The sequence below is a fragment of the Gorilla gorilla genome, chromosome 9 (assembly GCF_029281585.2).
Source record: "Gorilla gorilla gorilla isolate KB3781 chromosome 9, NHGRI_mGorGor1-v2.1_pri, whole genome shotgun sequence".
Lineage (NCBI taxonomy): Eukaryota > Metazoa > Chordata > Mammalia > Primates > Hominidae > Gorilla > Gorilla gorilla.
In genome coordinates, this window is record NC_073233.2 from 119,409,313 (window position 1) to 119,436,004 (window position 26,692).

At 36.9% G+C, this 26,692-nt stretch overlaps 2 protein-coding genes across 2 annotated transcripts in view; one reads left to right on the plus strand and one right to left on the minus strand.

The window, feature by feature from the left end:
- BTG4 (BTG anti-proliferation factor 4) overlaps nt 1–163 on the minus strand; it is a 117,735-nt gene extending 117,572 nt beyond the window's left edge. The window contains exon 1 of the mRNA XM_055355498.2: nt 81–163. The gene's annotated coding sequence lies outside the window, so the exon portion shown is untranslated. The remainder of the gene's footprint in view (nt 1–80) is intronic.
- On the plus strand, nt 11–25,201 carry HOATZ (HOATZ cilia and flagella associated protein). Its single transcript, XM_004052103.4, has 6 exons — nt 11–236; nt 738–779; nt 1,267–1,337; nt 21,903–21,962; nt 22,568–22,620; nt 24,931–25,201. Exons 1-6 carry the CDS (start codon nt 11–13, stop codon nt 24,986–24,988), a joined length of 510 nt encoding a protein of 169 aa, XP_004052151.1. The 3' UTR covers nt 24,989–25,201.
- Nucleotides 25,202–26,692: the final 1,491 nt, after the last annotated feature.

The following is a 26,692-nucleotide window of genomic DNA, read 5'->3' on the forward strand; positions in this document are numbered from 1 at the left end:
CTCAGTTGCCATGGAAACGGGACCCAGCGAAGAACCTAGCGGCCGAAAAGAGTCCCAGGAAATGTGCCCCCCGGGATTACTGGTATTTGCTGGCTCCTCGGAACAAGATGCCAACTTGGCTAAGCAGTTCTGGATCTCGGCGTCGATGTATCCCCCTAGCGAATCTCAGCTGGTGCTGCGCAGAGACAGCAGTCAGCGTCTGCCGGTGGCGCGGCCCAGGAGGAGCAGAGGGTCTGGTGAGTAGAATAGCGGCCTCCTGTCAGTCATATCTGCCTCCACCGTAACCGGCCTGCAGGTACCAGAGCCCTTTCCAGGAGAAACTGCAATGGTATATACAAATAGTTATAAGTACATACAAATGCATGTATAAATATTTCCTGAACCCTTCCAGCAACCCTTCCACCCGAAAAGGATCAGTGTTATATATGTTACATCTAAAAACATATAAGTTTCCCTTAAATTATGGCATCTATTTGGTAAACAGTATAGAATAATCTGAGGAAATGCTATGTGTTGGCTGAAAGGATAGTTTACATAGTTTAATTCAAACATGAAAAGCCCTGGAGAAAGATGAAGGTGGAGTCAACATTACCAATGAACTTCCTGGACCTGTGAGCCCTTAGTGAGGCCTAGGACGTGGAAACTGTTATGCAATTGTTATAGTATAAAAAATTCAAACGCCTTTAATGTTGTTGACTTTTCCAATGATTTCTTTACTTCCCTTTTGTATTTTTTAGAAAACAGTCACTCCTCGCAGTCTTTTCACCTTGCGAGTAACAGTAAGTACCAAGTTTTATGCCTTTCAACATTCTGACTCCTAGGTTCATCAGAAAATAGACAATAAGTACAAGGGTACTACTTTACACTGTGGTATAACTTTCTGAATTGAACACCTAAGTCCCTGCTCAGGGACCACCCTGTTTATCCAGAGGACAATGCCTAAATTCCTTTAACAGTTTGAACAGGAATGTAGAAATTGGAATCTCTGATCCTGCAGATATGCTCTCTTTTGAGACTTTTTCTTGTCTCTGGACTCGAGCTTACTCATCATCTAAAGAGATTAGAGGTTCCCTGCAGCCATAGCTAATTAACTCAGTCTCCAGTTGTTTGCAAATCTGGTTTGTAAAGTTCCAATACACCACATGTATTTTTGTTTACCTTCCTACTCTATGTATTCCCTTTCAACCCATGTCCAATTTTATATCAATTTTAGTATAAAATCATAATAAAATTATTTCAGATTGAATTTGACTTTATTCCCTCTAGAAAATAGAGACATCTTTGCCGAAGCCCTAAAGATACAGGAATCTGAGGAGAAAGTAAAGTATCTCCAAAAGGTAGGCCAATATTTCAGAAGGTCATCTGATCATCATTAAATTTATAAATAATCTTGATTTTGTAAACACATGTATATTAAAAAATCTGCTACTTCTAGTGCATCAGCTTGAGCAAATTAAGGAAACCTTTATTAGAATTTTAATTGAAAATTAAAAAATTCTATTCAACATTGGCTATTATCAATCTCAGCAAAAGCCCAAGAATGTATAGGAACAACAGAACCAGAGAGAAATAGCAAGAGGTAGAGTCACACACTTTCCATCCAGTAAGGTCCCCAACCATATACAGTGTTCTAAGAACAGAAATAGCATAAGAGGCCAGGTGCAGTAGTACACACCTACAATCCCAATGCTTTGGGAGACCTAGGCAGGAGGATCCCTTGAGGCCAGGAATTCAAGACCAGCCTGGGCTACATAGTAAGACCTCTAACTCTACAAAAAAAAATTTTTTTTTAATTTGCCAGGCCTGTTGGTGCATACCTGTAGTCTGAGCTACTTGGGAGGCTGAGGCGGAAGGATCCTCTGAGTCTAGAAATTCAAGGCTGCAATGAGCTATGATCTCACCACTGCACTTCAGCCTGGGCAGCAGAGTGAGACACAGTCTTAAAAAAAAATCATAAGAACAGGAAAAATCAAATAGAATGATTGTCTTAATAGGTCGAAATTAAATGATCAGAGGAATGAGTCTGTCATCTAGACCTGTTTTGACTAAAGGCTGGAATTAAACACATTGGTGTAGTCAAATCAGCTGAGCACAGTTCTCTTTCTGGCAACATCCTTTGTTTGCTTTTCATGATACAGGCATGGCCTTTAACTCAGCAATTAATACAGTGATTTATAGAAACATTTAGTTTGATTAATGTATAAATTATACTCCTGTAACTGTTCCTATACTGTAAAAGCAAAAATAGAGGATTCATTTTGGCTGAATATCTTTAATCATTGGACATATTGGCAAACTCTGACAGACTTATCGGGAATTCTACATAAATTACAAAACAATGCATTTGAGTTTGTTTATCACATTAATTCACTTTGTGGACTACTGGTGATTCCCTCAAACAAATTAGGTAATTAGAAATAGCCAGCATTTTATTCTCTCTTTAGAATATTATGTACTGTATATTTATATCCAGACTTTATAGGGAGGGGAAAAGCCTAATTTTCAGTGAATTAAAAATCATTAAAAGTCAACTTCAGTGCTTTTGGAATTTAATTTTCATTTTATTTCATTTTAGGAAAGGATTAGAAATAAAAGGTTAAAGACAAACTATTATAAATTTCTATCGGCTTTTGTCAAACAATAAGACAATATGATGTGAATTACCAGTGGAGGTTATGCTGATAGACTGTTAGGCTAATAATCTTAGAACTGGATTCCTTGTCTTGGCTCCTTCTATGAACTCATCTTAATTACTAAATTCCACAGATATTTATTGAGAACCTGCAAGTACTATACTAGCTGCTGGGGATCCAAAGATAAGATGTGATCCCTTATCTCAAGGAGTTTACAATCCAGTGGAGGAGACAGCCAATTAAAGTCAATAATTATTATATATTATAATATCATGATAGATATATGCACATAATACTGTGAGAACACATTGAGGGACATCAAAATCAAGTGTAACAAATCAAGAAAGCTTCCCAAAGGTGGTGGGTTTTAAAGGACTTATAGTTTGTTAGACAAAGAATATGCAAAGCAATCCCTCACAATGGATTAGTTGTCTTCCTAAAATCCAAATATGATTATACTAGCCCTCCTGCTTTTTTTTTCCCCATGGCTGCCCATTTCCTTTACAAGATCAAAGCCAAACCCCTTAGCATGTTCGAATTCCTTTCCAATCCAGCCCTAACCTGTCTTCTCCTATCACTCTCCCCGCTTTCTCCTATGCTTTCACCCCAACTCTGTATAGTTGGATCTCAACCATGCAGGCCAAGGAACACTATTTACACCTTCACATATATGCTTGCAAAGTGATGAACAGGAAAAGTATATTTTTGTTATACCTAAACATGCATAGTATCTGCCAAGTTGTTCATTAAGCCTAGTGGTCCTGCACTGCAATATAGAAGATGATTCCATTTGTTGACAGTAGAAGACAAGAGGCCTAACAAAGCAGTAAGGCAGTGGGAAAGAAAGGGAAGTTACTGAAACTGTGCCTTCTTAGTATATGGGGAAACTTAGCACTATCTAGTACAATTCAATTTGAACAATGCCAAAATACAAAAGGGCAACCAAAAGAATCCTGAAATAACTGAATTGTCTTATAGATATAGTGAGATAACATAATTTAGTGTTCATAACAACCAATTATTGAATGTATATTAGGTACTGTACACTAAACTAAGCAATTGACATACATCAACTCATATACTCCTTAAAATAGCCCATTATGATTATCACCATTTGGCCAAACAAGGCCTAAAATGATTTTTCAAAGTCCCCACAACTGGTAAGTGGCAGAGCAGATTAAAAGCCTGCAATCCTAACTCCAAAGTCCATGAAATTAATCCCATAATAGATTTGTTGTATCATAATGATTGCTGACTATGGCATTGTTCAAGTATGCTGCCAAATATTCTAAAATTCAAAACTATGGTATGAATACAAATGTGAGAAGCACGATTTCCAGCTCTGGAACTATAAGTTGGTTCTTCATTCTGCAGTGCACTTTCATGTATCTGCCTGAAATGCTCTTCCCCATTTACCTTCAAGGCCTAACTCAAATGCCAGCTTCCGTGAAGCCTTCTCAGGGGTTACCCAGAGACTAGCAGAATGAATAGATCTCTTCTCTGTGCTCCCACAGCAAGCCACATATCCTTTCTCATAGTATTTATACAGTCTCTGATGTGTATTGTAGGTAATTGTGTATGTTTCTCTCTTTCCTGCTAGATTACAGGCACCATAGTATAGTAGATTTTGGAGACAAGATGGGTTTGGAAGCCTAACTCTGCCACTTACTATTTGTGTGACCTTGAGCAAGTGGTTTAACTCCTGGGATGCTCAACTTCCTCATATATAAAAAGAGAAATGATTTTTTTTAATATCCTCCTCATAGAGTGATGTAAGGTATGTGAAGTGCCTGGCCACAGTTTACCCTCAACAAATGCACTCTATAAAGGCAGGGGTCATGTCTTATTTGCTTAACCTAGTGCCTTTTTGGTTATTGAAACTCGGTAAATCTTTGTTTATTGAATAAATAAATGCATAATTAAGTGAATTAAAGAGTAAATGAAGGCCCTATATATTGATATTTCAATTTTGTTTAGCTTTTCCACATAGACTCATCAGGCAAATTTTTCTAGGCTGATAATCTTTACTAGAATACTCCCAAAATCTAATCTGTTAGCACATCACCTCTCCCTAGTTCTGCTTTATCTCATGGGTTATGGATATAATGGGAGGAAACATAACTCCCTGTAATTATTGAAACAGAATCTGGTTTTGAATACCACTTTTTTTCCTAAATCGATAATGTTGTCTCTGCATTGCTGCCACCACCATTCTAGAATTTTTAGCTTGATGTTAGAAAATAGATGAGGGGAGGGTATCTTTTTAACTAACGAAGCATTTACAATGATCTATTTAAGAGAATCTTCTACATGTTTTGAACATATACATTGATAAGTAAATTCCAGGTATAATTTTCATCTTAAATTGGAAAAAACATTACCCATAAATTCTCTTTAAGGTTTATTCTTCCACTTTCTCCTTAAAATTAATGAAAATCTAGAAATTAATTTCTCTCTGAAAGTACCTTATTAACTCTCTCTCCTCACCAGATATTGATTTTTCAGTTGTTACAGTTTTTTGCACTTGAATATTATTCTCCATTTTGGAATATTTTCCAGGTATATATTATAACAAATGCTTTTGGTTAGTGATCAAAATGCTATTAATCACAACTGCTATTTCTGTGATGGATATCCATGGCAGGAAATCAAAAACAATTGAGCCTGTCAAGATTAAATGGCTTGCTCTGTCCATAAAGGAAACCGCACAGCCCTATGCTGGACCATCATTCCTCCTTTGAGAGTCCTAAAGTAGTCTGAAAATATTATAATAAGTGGATAGTCAGCTAATTCTTTGAAATCATAAAACTAATTTGCTTTTTAGTTTTGCCACCTTTACGAAAGCTCTTCAGCTGATTACCCCTTTATGAAAAGAATTATAAATAATTCATTTGCTGGGAGAAGGAAGAAGAGGTCAGAGCAGTATTTGAAGGCATATATGTAAATGACAGATTTGGAAATGATCTGTAATCAAAGTTTTAACATGAATGAATATAAACCAAAGGTTTTTACAGGGAAAATATGCAATCTGCAGAACAATATCCCAGATATGCTCCTTATTTGGGTATGGGTTTTTAATCTGTTCTATTACACATTCTATACAACCAGTAATGTCCATAGTATAAGTCTTCCTCAAAAGTTTGTTATATGGCACTTCCTTGAACCAGAAGCAAGTCATGCTACAATGAGAACATTACAGTAGTCCTCCTTCCATGATTTCACTTTCCTTGGTTTCAGCTACCTGCAGTCAACCATGATTCAAAAATATTAAATAAAAAATTCTTGAAATAAATAATTCATAAGTTTTAAATTGTTTGCCATTCCAAGAGTGTGATGAAATCTTGTGCCATCCCACTTGGGATATGAATCATCCCTCAGTCCAGTGGATCCATGCTGTAGACACTACATGCCTGTTAGTGACTTAGTAGCCGAGAGAGAGATCGCATTCACATAACTTTTATTACAGTATATTATGTGCTCTATTTCATTATTAGTTATTGTTAATCTCTTACTGTCTCTAATTTACAAATTAAACTTTGTCATAGGTAGTATATATAAGGGAAAACATAGTATATCTAGGATTCGGTAGCATCCGCAGTTGCAGGCAACCATTGAGGGTCTTGGAACCCCATCTACCAACATTGCCCTTTAAATGAAATTCATGCTGCAGCCATTTTGAACCACTTGTGGTTCCAAGAACCCAACAAGGTGTTTCATTTTTCTGTGACATTGAACCTACAGTTTCTTCTGCCTGGAAATGCCTTTCTCCCATTTCTTCACATTTAGCTAATACCTACTTGTATTGAACTGCAATCTGTATTCTCAGAAGAAAAAAAAATCTTAGAACTTCAAAAGGTTGTATTTTTAGACACTGAGTCATGAAAGTGGAAAACTTTTTAACATTATCAACTGTTGGATTATCACTTTCAAAGTAGTGAAAGGGATACTTTGAATCATTATAAGTCAACTTCAGAGAACCAAAGCAAAAATGTAGGGAATTTCCTCAGTGTCATTGCCAAGATGATCAGATAAAAGAAAATCCTATTTTGTGTCAAAATGATAGGGATTGGCTTCCGAGACAAACCTAAAATTTCCCAGTAAGTGTTACCTGGCTTTTAATTTTGCTTTCCCACCCTAATATAATATTTATGAAATTCCTTTCCTCCATAAAAGGAATACCAATAGGAAGTGGTGGATTTCCCCTTCACCAATAAAAGTTGTTTAGTCATTTAAATTCTTGTTCTTCTCCTCCTAATTTGTCAAAGCATTCAAGTGGAAGAGTCATAAAAACAGACTGTGCATTTATAGTAACAAGCAAATATTTTGATAGCAAATGATAATTAAAAGATTATATTAATATACATATGTTTTATGCTTTTATATCATCCATAAGTACCACTTTGTTTTCAAAAGTTATTCAATGTTGGGGAACAATTTTCAGTTGACAAATGGGGTTCCCCTCTAAATCTTCTTTAGTAACATCTACAGTCTGTAAAATCATAATTGGGAGAGGAATGAGATTTGGGATCAAATAGCTGAATTCGGCTACTCTGGGCACACTGCCTACGGGGTAGCCCTGCTCTGCAAAGAGTAGGAAAAAAAAAATGCTGAATTCATTTGTCCCATATAGACCCATCCTCAGAGTTCCATAGGGACATTCTCCAAATGCATCTCTTCCTCTTTTTTCCAGAGATCTGTGTATTATATCTTCTATACATTTCACCTTAAGAACAAAATGAAAACACTTCAAACGCTGAGATAATATTGGGCAAGGATCCACATTCATTATCTGCTTATAAAACATAATTAAATGAAACTATTAAATGCAAAATGAAGCAAAAAAGGGTCATGTACATTTTTCCTTTTTTAAATTAATGTAGAACTATCAGTTTGGTTCCAGTTACATGAATCCTTATTGTTCAAATTAGTAAACACTTTATAAGCAGCAGGGCAAATCAAATCGGGTTTATTGAAGAACTGGAATGATTCTGTGGATTAGGTAACTCAGAGAATAACCATGGCACATCTGAAATTAAAGCCATTATCCACCTTTGTACTTTGCCTCTATCTAACGCAAGATGAAAACGTTCTTAGGCAATTATATCAGAGCCAGATAATAAATGATTGATGTATCTATATTTACTTCATTTTGTCATTTTCTGTGATAATGTATTCTAGTCACATAAAGTGTGGTCAAGAAAGCCTCAGAGCCTGACGATACAGTCATTTGTCTAGTTGACTCTTCCCAAGCCACTTGGGCAGTTCCCAAGCCACCGTATTGGCAATATAGTAGATCCTCATAATTCATGGATTCCTTATGTGCAAATTTGCCTACTAGCTATAGTTTATTTACAACCCCAAAATCAATATCCATGGCACTTGTATGTTCATTTGCAGACATGCGGAAAGTGGTATTAAAAAAAAAAAAATTGAGGCTGGGCAGGCCAAGGCGGGCGGATCACCTAAGGTCGGGAATTCAAGACCAGCCTGACCAACATGGTGAAACCCCGTCTCTACTAAAAATACAAATTTAGCTGGGCGTGGTGGTGCATGCCTGTAATCCCAGCTACTCGGGAGGCTAAAACAGGAGAATCGCTTGAGCCTGGGAGGCGGAGGTTGCGGTGAGCCAACATCGCGCCATTTAGCCTGGGCAACAAGAGCGAGACTCCGTCTCAAAAAAAAATTGAGTTGTTCAACACACACGTTCACAGCTGAGATTGAACAAGATGATGTTTTGCCTCTGTGTTTCACTCTCATAACTCCAAACAAGAGTCTTTTTATTATTTCATGCTAAGTGTTCACTTTTTTTTTTTTTTTTTTTGGTGACTTTGCTGTTTAAAACGGCCTTAAAGTGCTAATGTTCCTAAGTGCAAGAAGGTTGTGACGTGCCCTATGGATAAAATATATGTATTAGATAAGCTTTATTCAGGCATGAGTTAGAGTGCTATTACCTTGAGTTTCATATTGATAAATCAGCAGTATATTTTAAGGTGTCTTTAAACAGAAACACACATAAAACAAGGTTATGTATTGTTCTGTTGATGAAACATTATGACCAGCGGCTGGCAGGAACCTGGGAGAAATGGTTTAGTATTCACTGATTCAGTGTTTGCGGTGACATTCTAGAACATAACTATGACAAACAATGAGCATCAACTGTACTCCTAAAACTGGTTGAATCACAGTTTAACATACCAAGACTTTCACTATCTGCCTTCTGCCATACCTCCCCAGCCTCATCTACCCACCATTACCCTTAAGTGCAATTCATATTACAGCCATTTTGAACCACTTGTAGTTCCAAGAACCCACCAAGGTGTTCTGTGACATTAAACCTACAGTTTCTTCTGCCTGAAAATGCCTTTCTCTCATTTCTTCCCATTTAGCTAATAACTACATTTAGCTGTTTACAGTCCAATAGTCATACTCAAGCCTTTTCTCACCCTCACATATCTCCTAGTCTGATATAAATGCCTCTTTCTTTAATTCTCTAGGACCCTGGGCATCCCCCTGTCATCATCCTTGAAATACAGTACTGTGGTGTCATTGCTCTGTTTCTCCTGTAGGTTCCAAGTTTCTTAAGGTGAAGGACCATGGCTTTTTTGACATTATAATCACAGAGCCTTACAAATAGGTGATCTCCTGACATACCAAAGAAGTGTTATGAATGAATAAGTGGATTATCTAACTTATCTGGACCAAATTCTGCATGATAGCCCAGTTCCTTGAGCTAGATGTCATATAAAGTATTCATTTAATAGGAAAACTTGCAAGAATAGTATTAAGACCCAGAGGCCTCACAGACTCATAGGTGCTGAACAGACATGTAGTCAGCTGAGCAAGAGGATGTGGGAGCAACAGACAAGAGTGGAAGTACATTGTGCTCTGTAGGTCACAGAAGAAAGTCACAGTAGATGAGCAGAGCATTGCATGTTCTCCAAAGGAAGTGATTCCAGAAAAATTTGATAGACGTTCAAAAACATTATGCCAAGGTTTAACAGCATGTCAGAGAAACCCTGCCATGGGCATTGGAATGTAGGGTCAGGAGTGGAATATAGAGCAGAACCCCTGTCCCAGAGAATCTGGAATGCTAGACAAGAAATTGAGACTAGGAATTGGACACAGGGGACAAGATAATATTCCGTATACTAGAACTTTGGTACCAAAGAGAGGCTTGGCCAAAAAAAGAAGGAAAGAAAGCAAAGTCCTAGAAGTATATACCCTTCCCCCAACTCCAATCACATTGCTAAATGCTTGTGTCATTCCTTACTGCCATATGTAGAAAACCCAGAAAGTTTAGAACCATCAATATAGGAGACAAATTAACCTAACTATGATTATTTTGACTTTCTTGGCCAAGTCAAAAAAAATATTCAAAAATCAATTTACAAACAGTTGATTTTATTGTTGACATAAGCTTTGATGAATAGCTTTTTAAAGAAAATGTGCATATTTTCTTTTTCTTTTCTTTTTTTTAGACAAGGTCTCACTCTGTCACCCAGAAAGAAGTGCAGTGGCGTGATCACGGCTCACTGCAGTCTCAACTTTCTCGGGTTCAGGTGATTCTTCCACCTCAGCCTCAGCCTCCAAAGTTTCTGGGACTACAGGTGCACACCATCACATCCAGCTACATTTTTTGTATTTTTTGTAGAGGCAGGGTTTTGCCATGTTGCCCAGGCTGGTCTTGAACTCTTGAGCTCAAGCGATTTGCCCACCTCGGCCTCCCAAAGTGCTGGGATTACAGGCATGAGCCACCACACAGGACAGGAAAATGTGCATATTTTCATTGTGACAGTAATTTAGTAATTTTTTTTTTAAAAAAAGAAAAACCCTATAAGTTATTTAGGATAGGGTATCTAAACTTTGAAACTTTCATTATAAAGGACACATTTTTTGGAGCACTGAATAACTAAAAATATAAAAGATAGTTCTTAACTGTGGTTATGTTTTATATACTATCTTTGCATTCTCTGGAGTTTCTGGTCATAAATGCTGCCAATAGATAAAATAGCTGGTAGTATAAGTATAGACATTAGTCTGTATGTGTGAGGTTGGATTGGACGTTGTTTAGGTTTTACTCCAGACATGTGGGCGCCCTGCACTGAAATCATGGAGCCAAGCTGAACTCTACAGAATGTTGGCCAGAAGCAACTGAAAACTCTGTAGGCTTCAGAAGAAATCTAGGCAAGTTAGAGGTCAACACTGAAAAGGCAATGTCAAGTTCAAGCAAGAAGGGCCAAGCAAAGCCATAAACAGTAAGATGAATCATGGGCCCAAAAGATGGGAGAATTTTACTTGGAAGAATTGTGCAAGATTCATTCAACAAATATTTATTGAGCACTTCTATGTGCCTGGCATTGTGCTAGGCACTGGCGTACAATGATGAACAATGACAACAAAACATGTTTTAACCCATTTCCCATTTAGAAAAAAGAAGTGCAGCTCGCTGCCAGCACAGTGTTCTTGGGGCAAATGGGAAATGGGTCAAAGATACGAACTCTGCCCTTATATGAAATTTGGAGTCTAATCAGGGAGATAAATATTTCTGAAAGAATTACAGTGATGTTAGGATAATTTAATAGGGTGGTATTGATCCAATCAAGGGAATCAGGGAGGATTTCTACAAAGATTAACCAGACTGAGATTTGAAGGAAGAGCGGGAATTAACTAGGTCAGAAGGAGGTGGTGGACGGAACATTGGAAGAGCATTCCAGACAGCAAAAACAGCATGTGCAAAGACCCTGTGCTGGGAACAGGCACCGTGCATGTCAAAAGCTCAATGGCCAATGTGGTAATGTGGGAGGAAGGTTAGGCTCCAGTAAGAACAGTAAGAAGCTACTGAAGGGTTTAAATTGGGGAATGAGAATATCACATTTGCTTGAGAAAGATCAGCAGACTGTAATATGGAGAATGTATTGAAAGTGGCCAGAGCAGAAGTGGAAAAACCAGACTGGAGGCCATCACAAAACTTCAGGCAGGAGGTGATGAGATGTGAATTAGGATCATGCAGGTAGATGAGAAAGACCAGATAGATTGAAGGGATAGTTAGGAAGTAAAATAACTACTATTTAGGGTTATATACTGGATATGGGAGGTGAGGTACAGCAAAGTATCAAAGATAACACAGTTTTCTGGCCGCTTGCCTAACAGGATGGGTAGTGTCATTCTCTGAAACAGGAAACATTAGATGAAGATCAGGTTTGGGGGATTTTGTGGGGGAGGGGCTACAAGTTTAGTTTAGACTTACCTAGTTTGAGATGCTTTTGAGAAAAGCAGGTGAACTGTCAGATAGGCCTGTGAATATATAGGCTAGAAACTCAAAGAAGAAGTATGAGCCAGAGATGAAGTTTGAGGTCATCTGTGTGGGGAATCCCTAATCTCTCCTTCTTAAGTCATTATGGGCAGAACAGGAAAGACATATGTGAAAGATGAGGTCAGTATCATTCACCCACTCATCATAGCTGTATAACCAGCAACAATGAAAATCTTCAAGACTCAGTAGTCTTTGCTAAGGAAAAGCTTTGATAATTATTGCAAACTGAATCATCAATAACATATAATTCAATCATATAGAGTTACCCTCAATATATGTATACTTTGTTGAATTTTAAAATGCAGTGCTCATTTTATGCTCATATTTTCTCAATATTAAAATACAAATCTCACTTACTACTTTTTTAAAATAAGTGCCTTTTAAAGCAATATTAAAGCAGTTTTTTAAATCACTTATACTTCTGCTCTGCATGCATTTTGTATGTGCATGCATGTACGTTCTTCAGGCAATTATTATTGGTAAAATATATGTAACAGAAAGAAAATATATGTAACAGAACCAAGAAAATACACATTTTTTTCTTCCTCACAACAGATAAATTCATACTTGATTGAAATCTGCATTTAAGAAAAATTGTATTGACTCCCTCTTATGTAATGACTAATTTTTTTTCTCATTTTAGTAAGTTGTTATTTTTCAAATGAAAAGTATATATGTCAGACTTAGGAGTTGAGCCAAGATCAAGCAATTTCCAGGAGGTATAGAAAGGTGCTTAGATCTGCATCTTTTTCCTGCAAGTCAGCATTCTTCCTTTCTCTGATTAATAATCCTGTAACATCTTCGATCCACTCCCATAGATTACTATAGTTAGGTCTATCTTTTAAAATCAGATTATACTGGGGAAAGCCTTCTCACTGATTATTCAGCCTGTCTTTTAAAGTGCATAGTAGATAATTTGAGGTCCAACAGTTATGTATCTTATTATTAGAGTAGATATAAATTTCCTATATGGTAGTTGTAGAATCAACACAGCAGATTTCAGTTAATAGGCACAGGGAATGGTAGTAAATTCATAGAGTAAATTCATAGTTGAAGCATTCTGTTATCAAAATCAGCAAGCCAAGGTGCATACTGCTTTTTGAAACCAGGCCCAAATATGAGATGTTTTAAAATGATAAATCAATAAAAACCTTAAGTCAATCATAATTCTCAACTTCCTAATGATTGCATTTGTAACATAAAAATGAAATGGAACCCACTGAGGAGTGAGATTCTTGCAGAATATGAACTGAAATTCCCTAGTACACCTATAGTCAGTTAACTCTCAATCACTGGGATAGAATTAAAAATTAAGGCTAGGTATGGTGGCTCATGTCTGCAATCCCAGCACTTCAGGAGGCTGACCAAAGTGGGAGACTGGCTTGAGCCCAGGAGTTCAAGACCAGCCTAGGCAACACAGGGAGACCTCATATCTACCAAAAAAAAATCGTTTTTTAATTAACTAAGTGTGGTGGCATGTGCCTGTGGTCCCAGCTACTCGGGAGGCTGAGGTGGGAGGATTGCTTGAGCCCAGGAGGCAAGAGATGGAGGTGGCAGTGAGCCCTGATGGTGCCACTGCACTTCCACCTGAGTGGCAGAGCAAGAACCTGTCTCAAAAAAAAAATTAAATTCTGGAGGCTCAAGGAAATAAAAATCAGATAATGTTCTCAATTTCTGTTAAACCATAGAACCTTGGCTCTGCCTAGGTAATATTCTGAATTTGGAATGTAATTCCCATTTTACAATTAATTTATAATTTAAAATCCTTGCATAAATATTTCGTTTACACTACAATCTTAGAAAGCTCCTCAGTTTATAAATACCACTATAATTCAACTATCTTTACCCTTTAGCCACATCTTGCAAAGAGCCACATGATACCTTCAAATAAGTAAATTAACTGTGATCAAGGCTGAGCTCAAGCTAGATTAGCTCCACCTGTTGTACTCTGATAAGCATGCATTTTCTACAAGAATAAGAATGTTTCTGTGAGAGCAGAGACTATATTTTTCTTCTTCAGCATGGTTGATGCTAACTCATTTTTAGAGTAAAGATTAAATGAAGAAACCATTCTGTCACTCTGTGTGTGTGTGTGTGTGTGTGTGTGTTTGAAGTCTGTGTGTGTGTGTGTGTGTGTGTGTGTTTGAAGTCTGTGTGTGTGTTTGAAGTCTGTGTTTGAAGTGTGGCAAAAGAAGCACAGGAAATGATGTCCAACAGAACCGGAAATGAGTTTGAATCTTTGGCTCTGCCAGTTACTAGTTAGTTAAGTGACCCTGATAAAAGTTGTTCATTTTTACATGGTTGAGTTTCTTCTACCTGTAAAGAGGTAATAATAATAATGCCCACTTCACTGTGCTATAAAGATAAAATGAGATAACCTATAAGGAACTCACACAAGGCCCGACATCTAGTAGTTACTCAGTGGAAGTTTGTTTTTATCTTCTCTGCTTCCCCCTCTTCCTTTTTTTTCCAAACCCATGATTGAAAAATAAAAATTTAGCAGGTTCAAAATAAGCATTAGCATTAAATGGAAATGCTTTGACTAAAAGGGTAACTCTCAAAGGATGATGGCTAGATTACTAAAGGCATGATCACTCAAGTATCCACATCCTGATTAAAAGACACAAGATTGGCTTGCTCATAGTGTTAAAATGAGACTCATATTATTTTCCCTTAATCTTTTTCTTTTTTTTTAAGACAGAGTCTCACTCTGTCACCAGGCTGGAGTGCAGTGGTGCAATCTTGGCTCGCTGCAACCTCCGCCTCCTGGGTTCAAGCAATTCTCCTGCCTCAGCCTCCCGAGTTGCTGGGACTGCAGGCGTGCACCACCACACCCAGCTAATTTTTTTATTTTTAGTACAGACAGGGTTTCACCATGTTGGCCAGGATGGTCTCGATCTCCTGACCTTGTTATCCACCCACCTCGGCCTCCCGACGTGCTGGGATTTCAGGCATGAGCCAACGCACCCAGCCCCCTTAATCATATCTTTAGTTATTGCCTGCAAAAAGAAAAATTACCACTGAAGCTCTATTTTGAAATTTCAAACACAGAGCAGAAATGTGTGGGCAAAGTTCATTAAACCTTTGCAGATAAATAAAAAGTAATTACATTTATCATAATGCCTCCCTCTACAAGTATAGATTAAGAGGTGAACATCATAATGATTCTGAAAGTCTAGAAGTGGTCTCAACCAGAACCCCATCGAAAATCAACTGGGAAAGGAATTTTCAACCATATACTGGCTTTACAACACTTGTCGGAAACCTATGAAAAGGCTAAATTACTGAAGCTGAGGCACTATTGGAAGCAATGAATAATACAGTGACTATACCCAAGTTAACCCAAGACGAATCCAATTGATTAGCCAATGGTAACTGAAATTAGTTGAGGTGATAAAGATGATCCTACTCTGCATAAGCCTATAGGTTTTTTGCCCGTTTACTTTTTGTGTTTGATAGATAAATTGGCCTATCTGTTATTTCTTAATTCTTTTGGTAAGTTTTTTTTCTCTAGGAAATTGCTCATTTCATCTGTATGTTCAAATTTACTGGTGCAAAAGATTCATAGTGTTTTTAACACCTTTTTTATCTCTGCTGTAGCTCTAGTTATTACCTCTTTTCATTTCTAATCATTTGTATCTTTTTTCATAAGTAATTATGCCAAAGAATTATCTATTTTAATAGTCTTTTCAAAAAAACCAACATTTAGCTTTATTGTCGTCCATCATATTTTTATTTTCTAGTTATCCATAGTTGATTTTTATTACTTCTTCCTTCAACTTTGGGTTAGTTCTTTTCCTTTCAACTTCCTTCTCTTTTCACTTTAACTTTCCACTTTCTTTCCTAATATACAAATTTAAAGCTATAAATATACCTCAATGTTCTATTTTAGCTACATCTCATAAGCTACATAGTATTTTCATTATTATTCCATTTTAAATATTTTACATTTCTATTCAGATTTCTAATTTGTCCTATCAATTATTTAGAAGTATGCTTTTTAATTTCCAGTGTGTGAGGTCTTTTTATGTTAACTTTTTATTTCTAACTTCATTATATTGAGGTAAAAAAATATAGTGCCTATCTTCTACTAAATCAAGCTTAAACAGAAGTATCTTTATGTCAAGGTTCTCAACATTCCATTAACCTATCCTACCTTTCATCTCTCTAGTCCTCAAAACACACACCTTGCTTCAGTCAAGCAAGGCTTATCACCATCATTAAGCATCTTTAAGCTCATTCCTACTTCCACGTCTCCATTTATTTTTAAGTGGACTGCTATCTTCTTTTTATCCCTGTGTATAATTTTTTAAATAATTTCAATTGGTATTTTAGATTCAGGGGGTACATATGCAGGCTTGTTACATGGGAATATTGTGTGATGTGGGTATGAATGATCCTGTCACCCAGGTAGTGTGCATAGTACCCAATAGGTAGTTTTTCAGCCCTTGTGCCCCTCCCTTCCCAATCCCTCTAGTAGTCCTCAGTGTTTATTGCTCCCATCTTTATGTCCATGTGCACCCAATGCTTAGCTCCCACTTATAAGTGAGAACATGTGGCATTTGGTTTTCTGTTCCTGCTTTATTTCACTTAGGATAATGGCCTCCAGCTGCATCTATGTTGCTGCAATGGACATGCTTTTGATCCTTTCTGTGGTTGTATAGTATTCCATAATGTATATGTACCACATTTTCATTATCCAGTCCACTGTTGATGAGGATCTAGCTTGATTCCATGTCTTTTGTGCATAATGTTTGTGTTATAATCATTTTAAGCTAGGCCACAGCTTCTTTAGCTGCCTTTCTCCTTTTGATGAATTATTTTTAAGTCCATAGATTATTTATTTTGGAGCTTCTTTAAGGGTCTTCTGAAATTTTTACATGTTTAAAATATTAAAACATATTAATATTTTAGATTTAGCAGTTGTATTTATATAAACATCATTTCCTTTGTGTATTTTTTCACATTTTCTGATGTCTATACCATGTACATCTATTGCACTTATAGTCAATGGAAAGAATTTTAAATGTTTTTAAATTCTCATTTGAGTTAAAACATTTCCCTCAGTACTTCTTAGTCTGTCTTCTTAATGTTTTTTTCTCTCCAAATATCTGCTCATCTCCCTACATAATATTTTTGAGAACTAACTGCATGCATTAAATATATTTTGTGTGCATTGCATCTTACTCACATTCTTATTTATTCCTGAGAATAATTCTGTTGAAAGCACTATGATTGCCCTCATTTTACAGATGAGGAAGCTGAAGCTATAATGTGACTTTTTCAAGGTCACACATCTGAACTATAGTATAAGGGTTTGAACTCAGGTCCATCTGACAGTGAAGCCAAGGGGCTTAACTACTATCCCATACTGATTTCAAGAGTTCTTTGATTCTCTGTGTGTTGAGATGATTGCCAAGTATCTAAGCAAAGAACTGATCCTGGAATCAATTCAATATTCTTGTAAGACATTTTTTAAATTATATTCAGTAATTCAGCTTTCATACTGTGGTAATCAAGAGAAAATTTCTTCTGGCTACGTAGACAGATAATCAGAGAAAAGCATTACCACATTTTTTTTTTTTTTTTTTTTGAGATGGAGTCTCACTCTGTCACCCAGGCTGGAGTGCACTGGCACAATCTTGGCTCACTGCAACCTCTGCCTCCCGGGTTCAAGCAATTCTTCTGCCTCAGCCTCCTGAGTAGCTGGGACTACAGGCAAGCACCACCATGCCCAGCTAATTTTTGTATTTTTAGTAGAGACGGGGTTTCACCATATTGGCCAGGATGGTCTCGAACTCCTGACCTCATGATCCTCTTGCCTCAGCCTCCCAAATGCCGAGATTACAGGCATGAGCCACCACGCCCGGCCCCTCATGTTATTTTTGATGAATGTTTCAGTCCAAAAATTTCAATCATAATCCACGAAAGAAATGCAGTTTGTATATGGGAACCAGGTCTTGAGAAGAAAGGACCTTTCTTCCTAAGTCTAGTGTTTATTAAGAGCTTTTTTTATAATTGAATATTAACTGAAAAGAAAGTTGATAACACACCAGAAAATTCGTGGTCAGAAGAATTTGCACTGCATATTTAATAACAAATCATATCTTTAACATCTCTCCTTGTTTCTCCTTTCCTCCCTCAAACTGTATTCACCAACTGACCCATAGGTCAGAGGTTGAATCGTAAGAATTCCTTCATGCCTGTACACAAAAAGCAGACAATCTGTCCTCTTTTTTCTTACTCTTTTCAAGATTTTAAAAGCACTGAAAGAAAAATTTTCTAATAATAATAGTGTTATAATAACTACCATTTATTAAATGTTCACCATATGTCATGCATTTCATTAAGTAATTTTTATCTCCAATTTTCACAACAACCTTCCTCACAGATTAGAAATCCACAACTGGGATTGTGGATTCTTTGGTTTACCCAAGATCACAAAGCTCTAACTTACAGGTCAGTGATTACTGCATAGTTGCGGCAGGGAAAGGAGGAACCAGGCGGGAGAGTTAAGCTAGAACTTGCCATTCAACACACAGCGGAACTGGGATTCAAACCAAATGTATTTGACTCCACTAATACATATTGCCACTCAAGTCATTTGGCTCTGAAAAGCCAAAAAGAGAGAACCAGACAATTTAACTCTTGAGGTGACATTAAAATTCATTAACCATCTATGAGACATTAAATGTATATGTTATATCACATCCTAATTTTCTGGAATCAGTTTTCTTTCACAATTTATTTTTTCAGGAATAGTATAAATATAAATCATAAATAAAATATATAAATATAAGTCAATAGTCAATGGTCAAAAATGTTATAAAGATAAATTCTGACCCCCTTGTATTAACAATTAATTGAATAATTATAAAGTCTTATAAAATTCCATTAATAAGCCCAACCAAAACACTATAATTAGAAATGAAAATTTTTTGTCGATATGAAATTAAGAAGTAAGTTATGCTTCCTTACTAATAATATAAGTTATAAGGATCTTCTCTTACCAGCGAATTGTATTTAGCTTTCCTGGCAGAGATTTCCTAGAATATTCCACAATGTTTTTGTTTAGATGACACAATTGTTTACACTAGTTTTGTTATTTATTTCCAGGAAACATGTCCAGGAGGCAGAAATCAGGTCATATTTGAAATATTTGTTTCTAGTGCATTATGTGATATGTGATATTTAAAGGCACCAAAGTCCTTTATAATAAAAAATATCTTGAAGTCAAGGAAAAAAATGAATGAATATATTTGTTATTCTACTATTATTTTTGAATCTTGTAACCAAATATTTGTCTTTTTATATGAGAAGCACAGGACAATATAACTGGTCCATGATTTCCCAATAGTTACACAGAAAAATAATCATATAATTTTGTTCATAGGGGATTTTTAAAACTAAATTTACCCACTGTTTAATTTCACTTTCCAAAACTTTTTGTTTTTTGCGTAGGCCAATAACTGTGGATTACACAGTACAATGATTGCATTCATACATCATGACTCAATCAATTCAATTCAACAAAAATCCATTGAGTATCACATACAAAGCACTGCTAAGCTCTAAGGAAGGATAAAGAGATGAGTAAGATTCTGAAAGAGACATGGTGGCAACTAAGAGACAAAGCAGGAACAGTAAGATCAATACCATAATAAAGGTATAAAGTGCTATGTAATCACAGTATGCGAGCAATTAATACTGATTGAATACATGTGTAATGGAAAAGTTGGAAAAGAAACTAACACTGAATACCGGCATTGAAAATATCCCAGGTCTTTAAGGACATTATTTTATTCAATCTATGCAAGTTGACAGACATTGTGAAACAGTTTTCAAATGTACTCTGAATTTTTTTCTTTCAGTAACTGTGATATATGATGCCTAAAGCTCAAGTAAAATGTAGAAATCCTATCTCAAAATAAATAAAATTAAAACTTTGTAGGCTTATAAAAGGCAAGATTCATACCACTTAAACAGAACGATGCAAAGCCAAGGCACCCAGTTCACCAGCCAAGACACTGATTACAGCTGCCCAGCGTGGGCCCCTTCTCTGTGTGTCTTGATGAATCATGCCTGAGGTTTCTAGCTTCCTTAGCAGATGAGCCATCAGGACTGGAGAACCACCTGAGGAGTACTTAGCCACCCAGCAGCTTCTGGGGCTTTGCACACGCTGTTTCCTCTGCCTTAAAAGCTTTCTTCCCCATCTTGTCTCCAACATTATCTGACAACTACCACTTTCAGGTCTAAAGCATGGACATCACCTCCCCTGGGACATCTTCTGAGTCCCCACCCCTACTCCACACACACACCTTTGTCTTAATTAAGGGTCCTTGATCTTCAGTTCGTTCATCGTACCCTATATTAACCCCACATAGCACACTTGAAACTATTGTCTTCTGCTACATAAGTCTGCAGTCACCTTACAGGCAGAAACTGTGTTATGTTCAGCCACTAACACATAATGTTACATCATAGGCGCTTATTATGGGTTGAAATACGCCCCGCCCCACATGCAAAAATTACATTGACGTTCTAACCAGCAGTACTTCAGAATGTGACCTTATTTGGAAACAGGGTCTTTGCAGATGAAATTAGTTAAGATGAGGCCATAGTGGAGTAGGTTGTGCACCTAATCCAGTCTGATTGGAGTCGTCCTAAGACAATCGCCACGTGAAGACAGAGACACAGAGAGAATGCCATGTGACAACAAAGGCAAAGATTGGGGTTACGCAAACCAAGGAATGCCACAGCTTGCCAGCAAACCACCAGAAACTAGAAAGAAGCAAAGAAACCCCATAGGTTTCAGAGGGAGCACGGCCCTACCAATACCTTGATTTCGGACTTCTAGTTTCCCGAACTGTGAGACAATAAATATTGTTTTAAGCCACGCAGTGTGTGGTACTTTGTTACAGCAGCCCTAGGAAGGTACTCAATAAATTTAGATAGATGACAGAATCTTCACCTGGCTATGACAAATCTGTGTCTATTCTCACTTCTTATTTCTTTCTTGCAGCTTGATCTAAACACAATTTATGTGATTTTATCTGGCCATTTGAAGTTACAAGTTTTATTTGTTAGATGCTAGATTATCAGGATTTCCTTTTTTTCTCAAATACACCAGATGTGATTTTCTGCCTGGCTATCTCCAAAACTTAATATAGATGAATTCTGTGAAAAAAAATGGAACCTATATTTCCCTATTTTTGTAGTTTATATATTGATAAATCTTCATGCCTGCACTAAGTTAGTTTTTTGCATTTAGGAAAACTTACCTGAGAATGTGCAGGTCTCAATATCTAAGCTAGAAATAGGAGAGACGAAAGAATAAGGCTTTGTTGCCCTGTGCAAGCGGCATGCTGTTTGAGCTTGCTAATCCTGCTTCTTGCCACCATTAGTGGCAATTTAGTGTGATGGTCAATAGCTTGAACTTTGTTGCTAAATGGAGCTAGGATCAAATCCGGTTCTGCCACTTAATAGCTTGGGTAAGTTATTTAACCTTACTAAGCTTCAGTTTCCTCACCTATACAATGGAGTAATAGTAGTGTCCAACTTCTGAGTTATTATAAGAAAATAATGACATAATGTCTATAAAGCTGTTAGCATAGCTCATGTGGTAAGGTCTTAATAAATATTAGGTTTTTTTTAAGTTAGTTTTTATTAGGTAGGGAAAAAACCCCTGCATTTAGGATCAATTATGTAAAGCAGCATTTTATTATTTTACAATAAAATTTTACAGCATTTTAATATTTTACAAAAGCATTTTGTAAAGCAGCATTGTCTTGAATAAAAACAGGATTTTGGCACAAACAAAAATGTATAAATATATCTTAGGAAAAAATATTTTAAAATTCTGCCAATACAAGATGAAAATGGAAGAATTCTACCTTTCGTAGGCATAAGTCTTTATTATTGAATCGAGACACCCACTTTTTTCTTTCTTTAAACAGGCTAAAACAAGAGAAGAGATTCTCCAACTCTTAAGAAAACAAAGAGAAGAAAGGATCTCGGTGAGACCAATAGTGAGGCATTTGGATAATCTATCAGAGTGGATGAATTGTGGCAAATTTGCAGAGGTTTTATATATTGAACCCTTAAATCTAGCTAGCTATAGTCCAGAGCCATTGATATACCAGAGTGGGGCAAGGTATAGACATTAGATAATTTGGCAACCCTTGATCAATCAAAGCTATCTCCAGCGTTTGCAGCCCTCCTGGCATAAGAAATGAGGTATTATTGTCAGTGGAGTCTACTGTTCACATATTATAAAGCTGTAAGACATTAACATGGGCTATTTCAGTGCTAATATTTGTTTACAATGATTGAGCTTGCCTAGATCATACAAAAATAAATGTTAAATGAAGAGAAACAAACCTAATAAAAATAGTAATAGTATCATGTAAACTTGTGGATGCACAAAACAAACACTCCTGAATAAACCCCAAACTCTCTAATGTGCAACATTTCTGACCGACCCCACAGTTTCCAGATTTAAGAAGCTAGTCTTTATAAACTCTGTGATGATTTTACCTCAGCTTTTTTTCAAATGAGTAAATTCCAATCAGTGCAAGAAGTAAAATTTTACCTTTTTGATTTTTGTTTTGTTTTGTTTCAGAAAGAACTGATTTCCCTTCCGTATAAACCAAAAGCCAAAGAACACAAAGCAAAGTAAGTTTACCTATGTCAAAAATATTCTCTCACCTTTCAACTTACTCTGTAGGGAAGCATTTCTTTTTTCTTACTTTGCCACTTACCCTTAAATCTTCTAGAAACCCACCCCCGTGTATTACAGATTTCTTGCCTTGAATAAACTTTCTTCTCCGCACAGCTATTAAAGCCTGTGTACGAACTTGTCTGTCTGTGGAATATGCAAGCATTAGTTAGTGCAAAATGGAAAGCAGCTCAGCCTTGAAGCTCTGTGCACATTCTCTGTCCCTCTCTTCTCACCCTGGGCTATATAATCACCCACCATCATGCCCTCCTGACTCCACTGTCCCCTATCCACGCCTGGCCCACTTCTTTAGTGAATCAGCACGTGTTTGTGGCTTACCAGCTCTGAGTGGGCTAAGGTTGCTAAAACTAAGTTCATGTAGCAAACTCTCAATGATAAGGGAGTAGCCTTATCTCTGGAATAATGTTAGAGCAGGACTAGGAACAGTTTAACAGTCTAGAAGAGTTTAAAGGAAATAAGTAAGCAACAGTTAATCACTAACGCACCCCTAATAAGAAATCTCTCCATTTTTGTATTATGACTAAAAACCAATATGGCCAACTCAACATTAATATGACAAATATTTATTTTCATACCACATTCTGGGAGAAACAGAAAGTGATAGAATTTTGATTTTTCTCTCATTGGTATTGAGGCTAACTGCCTTTAATGCTATCAAAGCAACACCGTTAAAGAAGAAAGAATATGTCTACACTAATTTTTTAAACTTCTGGAAAAAAAATAGAAAGATCATTTAATCACCTAGCTATATTATCTACACAATGTTCAGCAACCTAATTTCTTGCTTTTTAGCCAGACGATTTGACTTAGCTTCCACAGATGAAGCAAAACTAGCCCAATCAAGAGTGACTTAACGCTACCAATAGTGGATGAAGACTGCTACTTAAATAGCATCAATAGATACGTCTGGGTGCCTTAGATTTCTGCATGTATTTTTACAGAACATTCTTGCTACTACCCATGTTGACTCACCTAATAATAAAACATTTCACAGCTTGGACAGATAATTCTCTTAATAATTTAAATGCTTACTTAATTCCTTTTGTAAACTAACTTTGTCCTACATCCTGAAGCCTTGAATTTCATTCTATTCTGTTGTGATTATCTTCCTACTATTAACTTCTTCTAGTTACTCTTTTTTTTTTTTTTTTTTGAGACGGAATCTCGCTCTGTCACCTAGGCTGGAGTGCAGTGGCGCGATCTCAGCTCACTGCAACCTCTGCCACCCAGGTTCAAGCAATTCTCCTGCCTCAGCCTCCCGAGTAGCTGGGATTACAGGTGCCCACCACCATGCCCAGCTAATTTTTGTAGTTTTAGTAGAGACAGGGTTTCACCATCTTGGCCAAGCTGGTCTTGAACTCCTGCTCGTGATCCACCCATCTCAGCTTCCCAAAGTGCTGGGATTACAGGCGTGAGCCACCATGCCTGGCCTCTAGTTACTCTTTGTACATTCTTTGGGCAACTAATCATGCATTACTCTGTGCCCATATTTTATAATTATTTAACTCTTATTATTGCTTTCATTATTTAACTTTTCTCATATTTTTTGTATTGTCTGTAACTATACTGTAAGCTCCATGAGGAATTGGGTCACCCAAAGTGCCAGCATACTGCTTACATGTTGGACTTCAGAAAATATTTATAACAAAATGTTTAGTTGAAAAATATCATGTAATTCAGTGTTAGCCAATTTAGAAAGTGATGTTTGCATACTATACGTTAATTTATAAACTTTAAAAACTATTCTATTAGACACAATTGTAAAATAACTCCCCTACATACACAGACTCCCCCTTACCATTCCTCCTTCAACAGATCTTCTTAGTATAATCCAGGTCCCCTTCTGTTAGAAAGAAGGAACCGGAAAATGTGTTCATAGTAAGGTTTTAGTAGCAATATGTTTATTATCCATCCCAGAATATTTGCATTTTAAAAGAAGTCAGAATAAATAAAATAATGGGTAAACCAAAGAAATCAATTACCAATGATGAAATCTCAGGAGTCTGACTCTAGAATAAACAAAACACATTTAGGGTAGGAGGGCTCCTGTACCTCCAAACCACACTTCACAATACCATAACCACTTCCCTCACATACAAGTTTATACTTGGTTGCAAAACCCAACGCATAGAATCTACAACAGTGAATTTTTACTGGGAGAATTTTCAAAAGTTGTTTTCATGCTACGTCATGTTCACAATGGCAGAGTTCTGTGTATTGGAACTGACTGATATTACTACCAACAGGAAAGTGGTATCAGAGTCAGATAAAGAGGACAAAGAAGAAGTCAAAGCTTTGGACTAATTTGCTTGACACATGGCAGAGGATGGCTCACTTATACCTTCACTTTGGAAACAACCTTCTCTTAGATCAGGATCATTGAGATCACTGGCAACATTATAGTAGACAAAGAAATACAAGTCAAATACGCAGATTTCCAGGAATTTTACCAGTTAGTGGGTACTTGTGTTAAAATAAAGAAATAAAGGTTAAATATGCAGGCTTCTGTGAATTCTACCAGCTATTGAATATTTGTGTCTATTTACTTACTGGGTACTACTGTTTGACACCACAGCATACATCTCTTTCATCTTCCCACATTCTCAAACTCCTATTTATCTTGTTTCCATTTGAAGGGTATTTCCAGAATTTCTATGCTAGATCTATATTATGAATATCAGGTAAGCAAGAAACAGGGGCTTTATGTGTCTTAACTTGTAGACCACCAGTAAAAACAATCAGGAAATAGGAATGAAAGGGCTGTTTTGAAAACTTCAAGTCTACTTGCTTTAATAAGAAAACCACTTAGCAAAATTTGGTTTGTTCCATTTCTGAAACATGTCTGAAGTCAGAAGTGAGTTGCTTCTACCTCTGTGAATAACTGGCTCCACGTGCCTATGTTTTACACACATACATAAACCCAGTGCCAACCCCCCTCACTTTCATTCCCTTTGCTATTTAATGGAAAAGAAAAGATTAAGGATTTGTCCCTTCTGCGCTGTCCAAATGGCAGTCCTACTCAGGGTTAGATGCTCTTCCCCATCCCTCCTTTGAGAGATCTTAGCATATAATCCAGGCCCCCTTCTGTCAGAAAGAAAGAACTGGAAAGTGTGTTTATAGTAAAGCTTTAGTAGCAATATGTTTACTATCCACCCAGGAATATTTGCATTTTAAAAGAAGGCTGAATAAAAGGAACAATGGGTAATCCAAGGAAATCAGTTACCAATGATGAAATCTCAGGAGTCTGACTCTTGGGTAAGCAACATATATTTAGGGTAAGAGGGCTACCCAGAGTTTGCAGCTCTATTTAGGACCACCATTTCCATCACTACTGGCCTCCACTTGGAACTCTTGGACATAGCTTTCATAAGACACAGCCCCCATCCACTGTGCCAACAGAAGACTGGGTGGCCCACTGGTCAGAGCGTAATCACAAGGACACATCAGGCTGCAAGGGAGGCTGGAAATTGTCTTTAGAAAATGGGGAGGGGGCTTCTGTCTAATTAAAATTCAGGGATTCTATAGCCAAAAGAAGTGGAGAATGGATATTAGGGGACAATGACAAGATTCTGGCACAACACTATTTGAAGAAAAATGTTTGGAACAAAAGGAAGGTAGTCAGGCCTAGGAAAGGAAAATTTTGAAAGTTATAAATTGGCAGCCCCATCCTAGCACCAGCAAGAATAAAAGGTATCCTGTCTGGTTGATGTATCTGTCTGCCTGGCAGGTAGGTCTTCGTTGTGAAGATGGACACAGCAGGCTATCAAAGCCTAAACTATTAAATCATATAACTAATTCCTTTCATTCTGATTCCATGCTGATAAATCTTTTTTGCCCAGAGGGAGAATATGTGTTCAACAGGCCAATGCAAGCATTAGTTTACCTGACAATTCTATTTCTCAGTGTGTAAATATATTAGTCTCTTAGATTGGGTTTGAGCATGTTAAACTAGGAATTGGACCCTGGACCAAGGTAATTTTACCAAGAAAAATTCTACTTTGTGGACTT

Bases quoted from the DNA above. Each gene is read 5' to 3' on its own strand.
- HOATZ (XM_004052103.4), top strand. From the start codon at position 11: ATGGAAACGGGACCCAGCGAAGAACCTAGCGGCCGAAAAGAGTCCCAG. The intron at 1,338-21,902 runs GTAGGCCAATAT...TTCTTTAAACAG, and splicing joins AAGTAAAGTATCTCCAAAAG to GCTAAAACAAGAGAAGAGAT. The intron at 21,963-22,567 runs GTGAGACCAATA...GTTTTGTTTCAG, and splicing joins AAAGAGAAGAAAGGATCTCG to AAAGAACTGATTTCCCTTCC.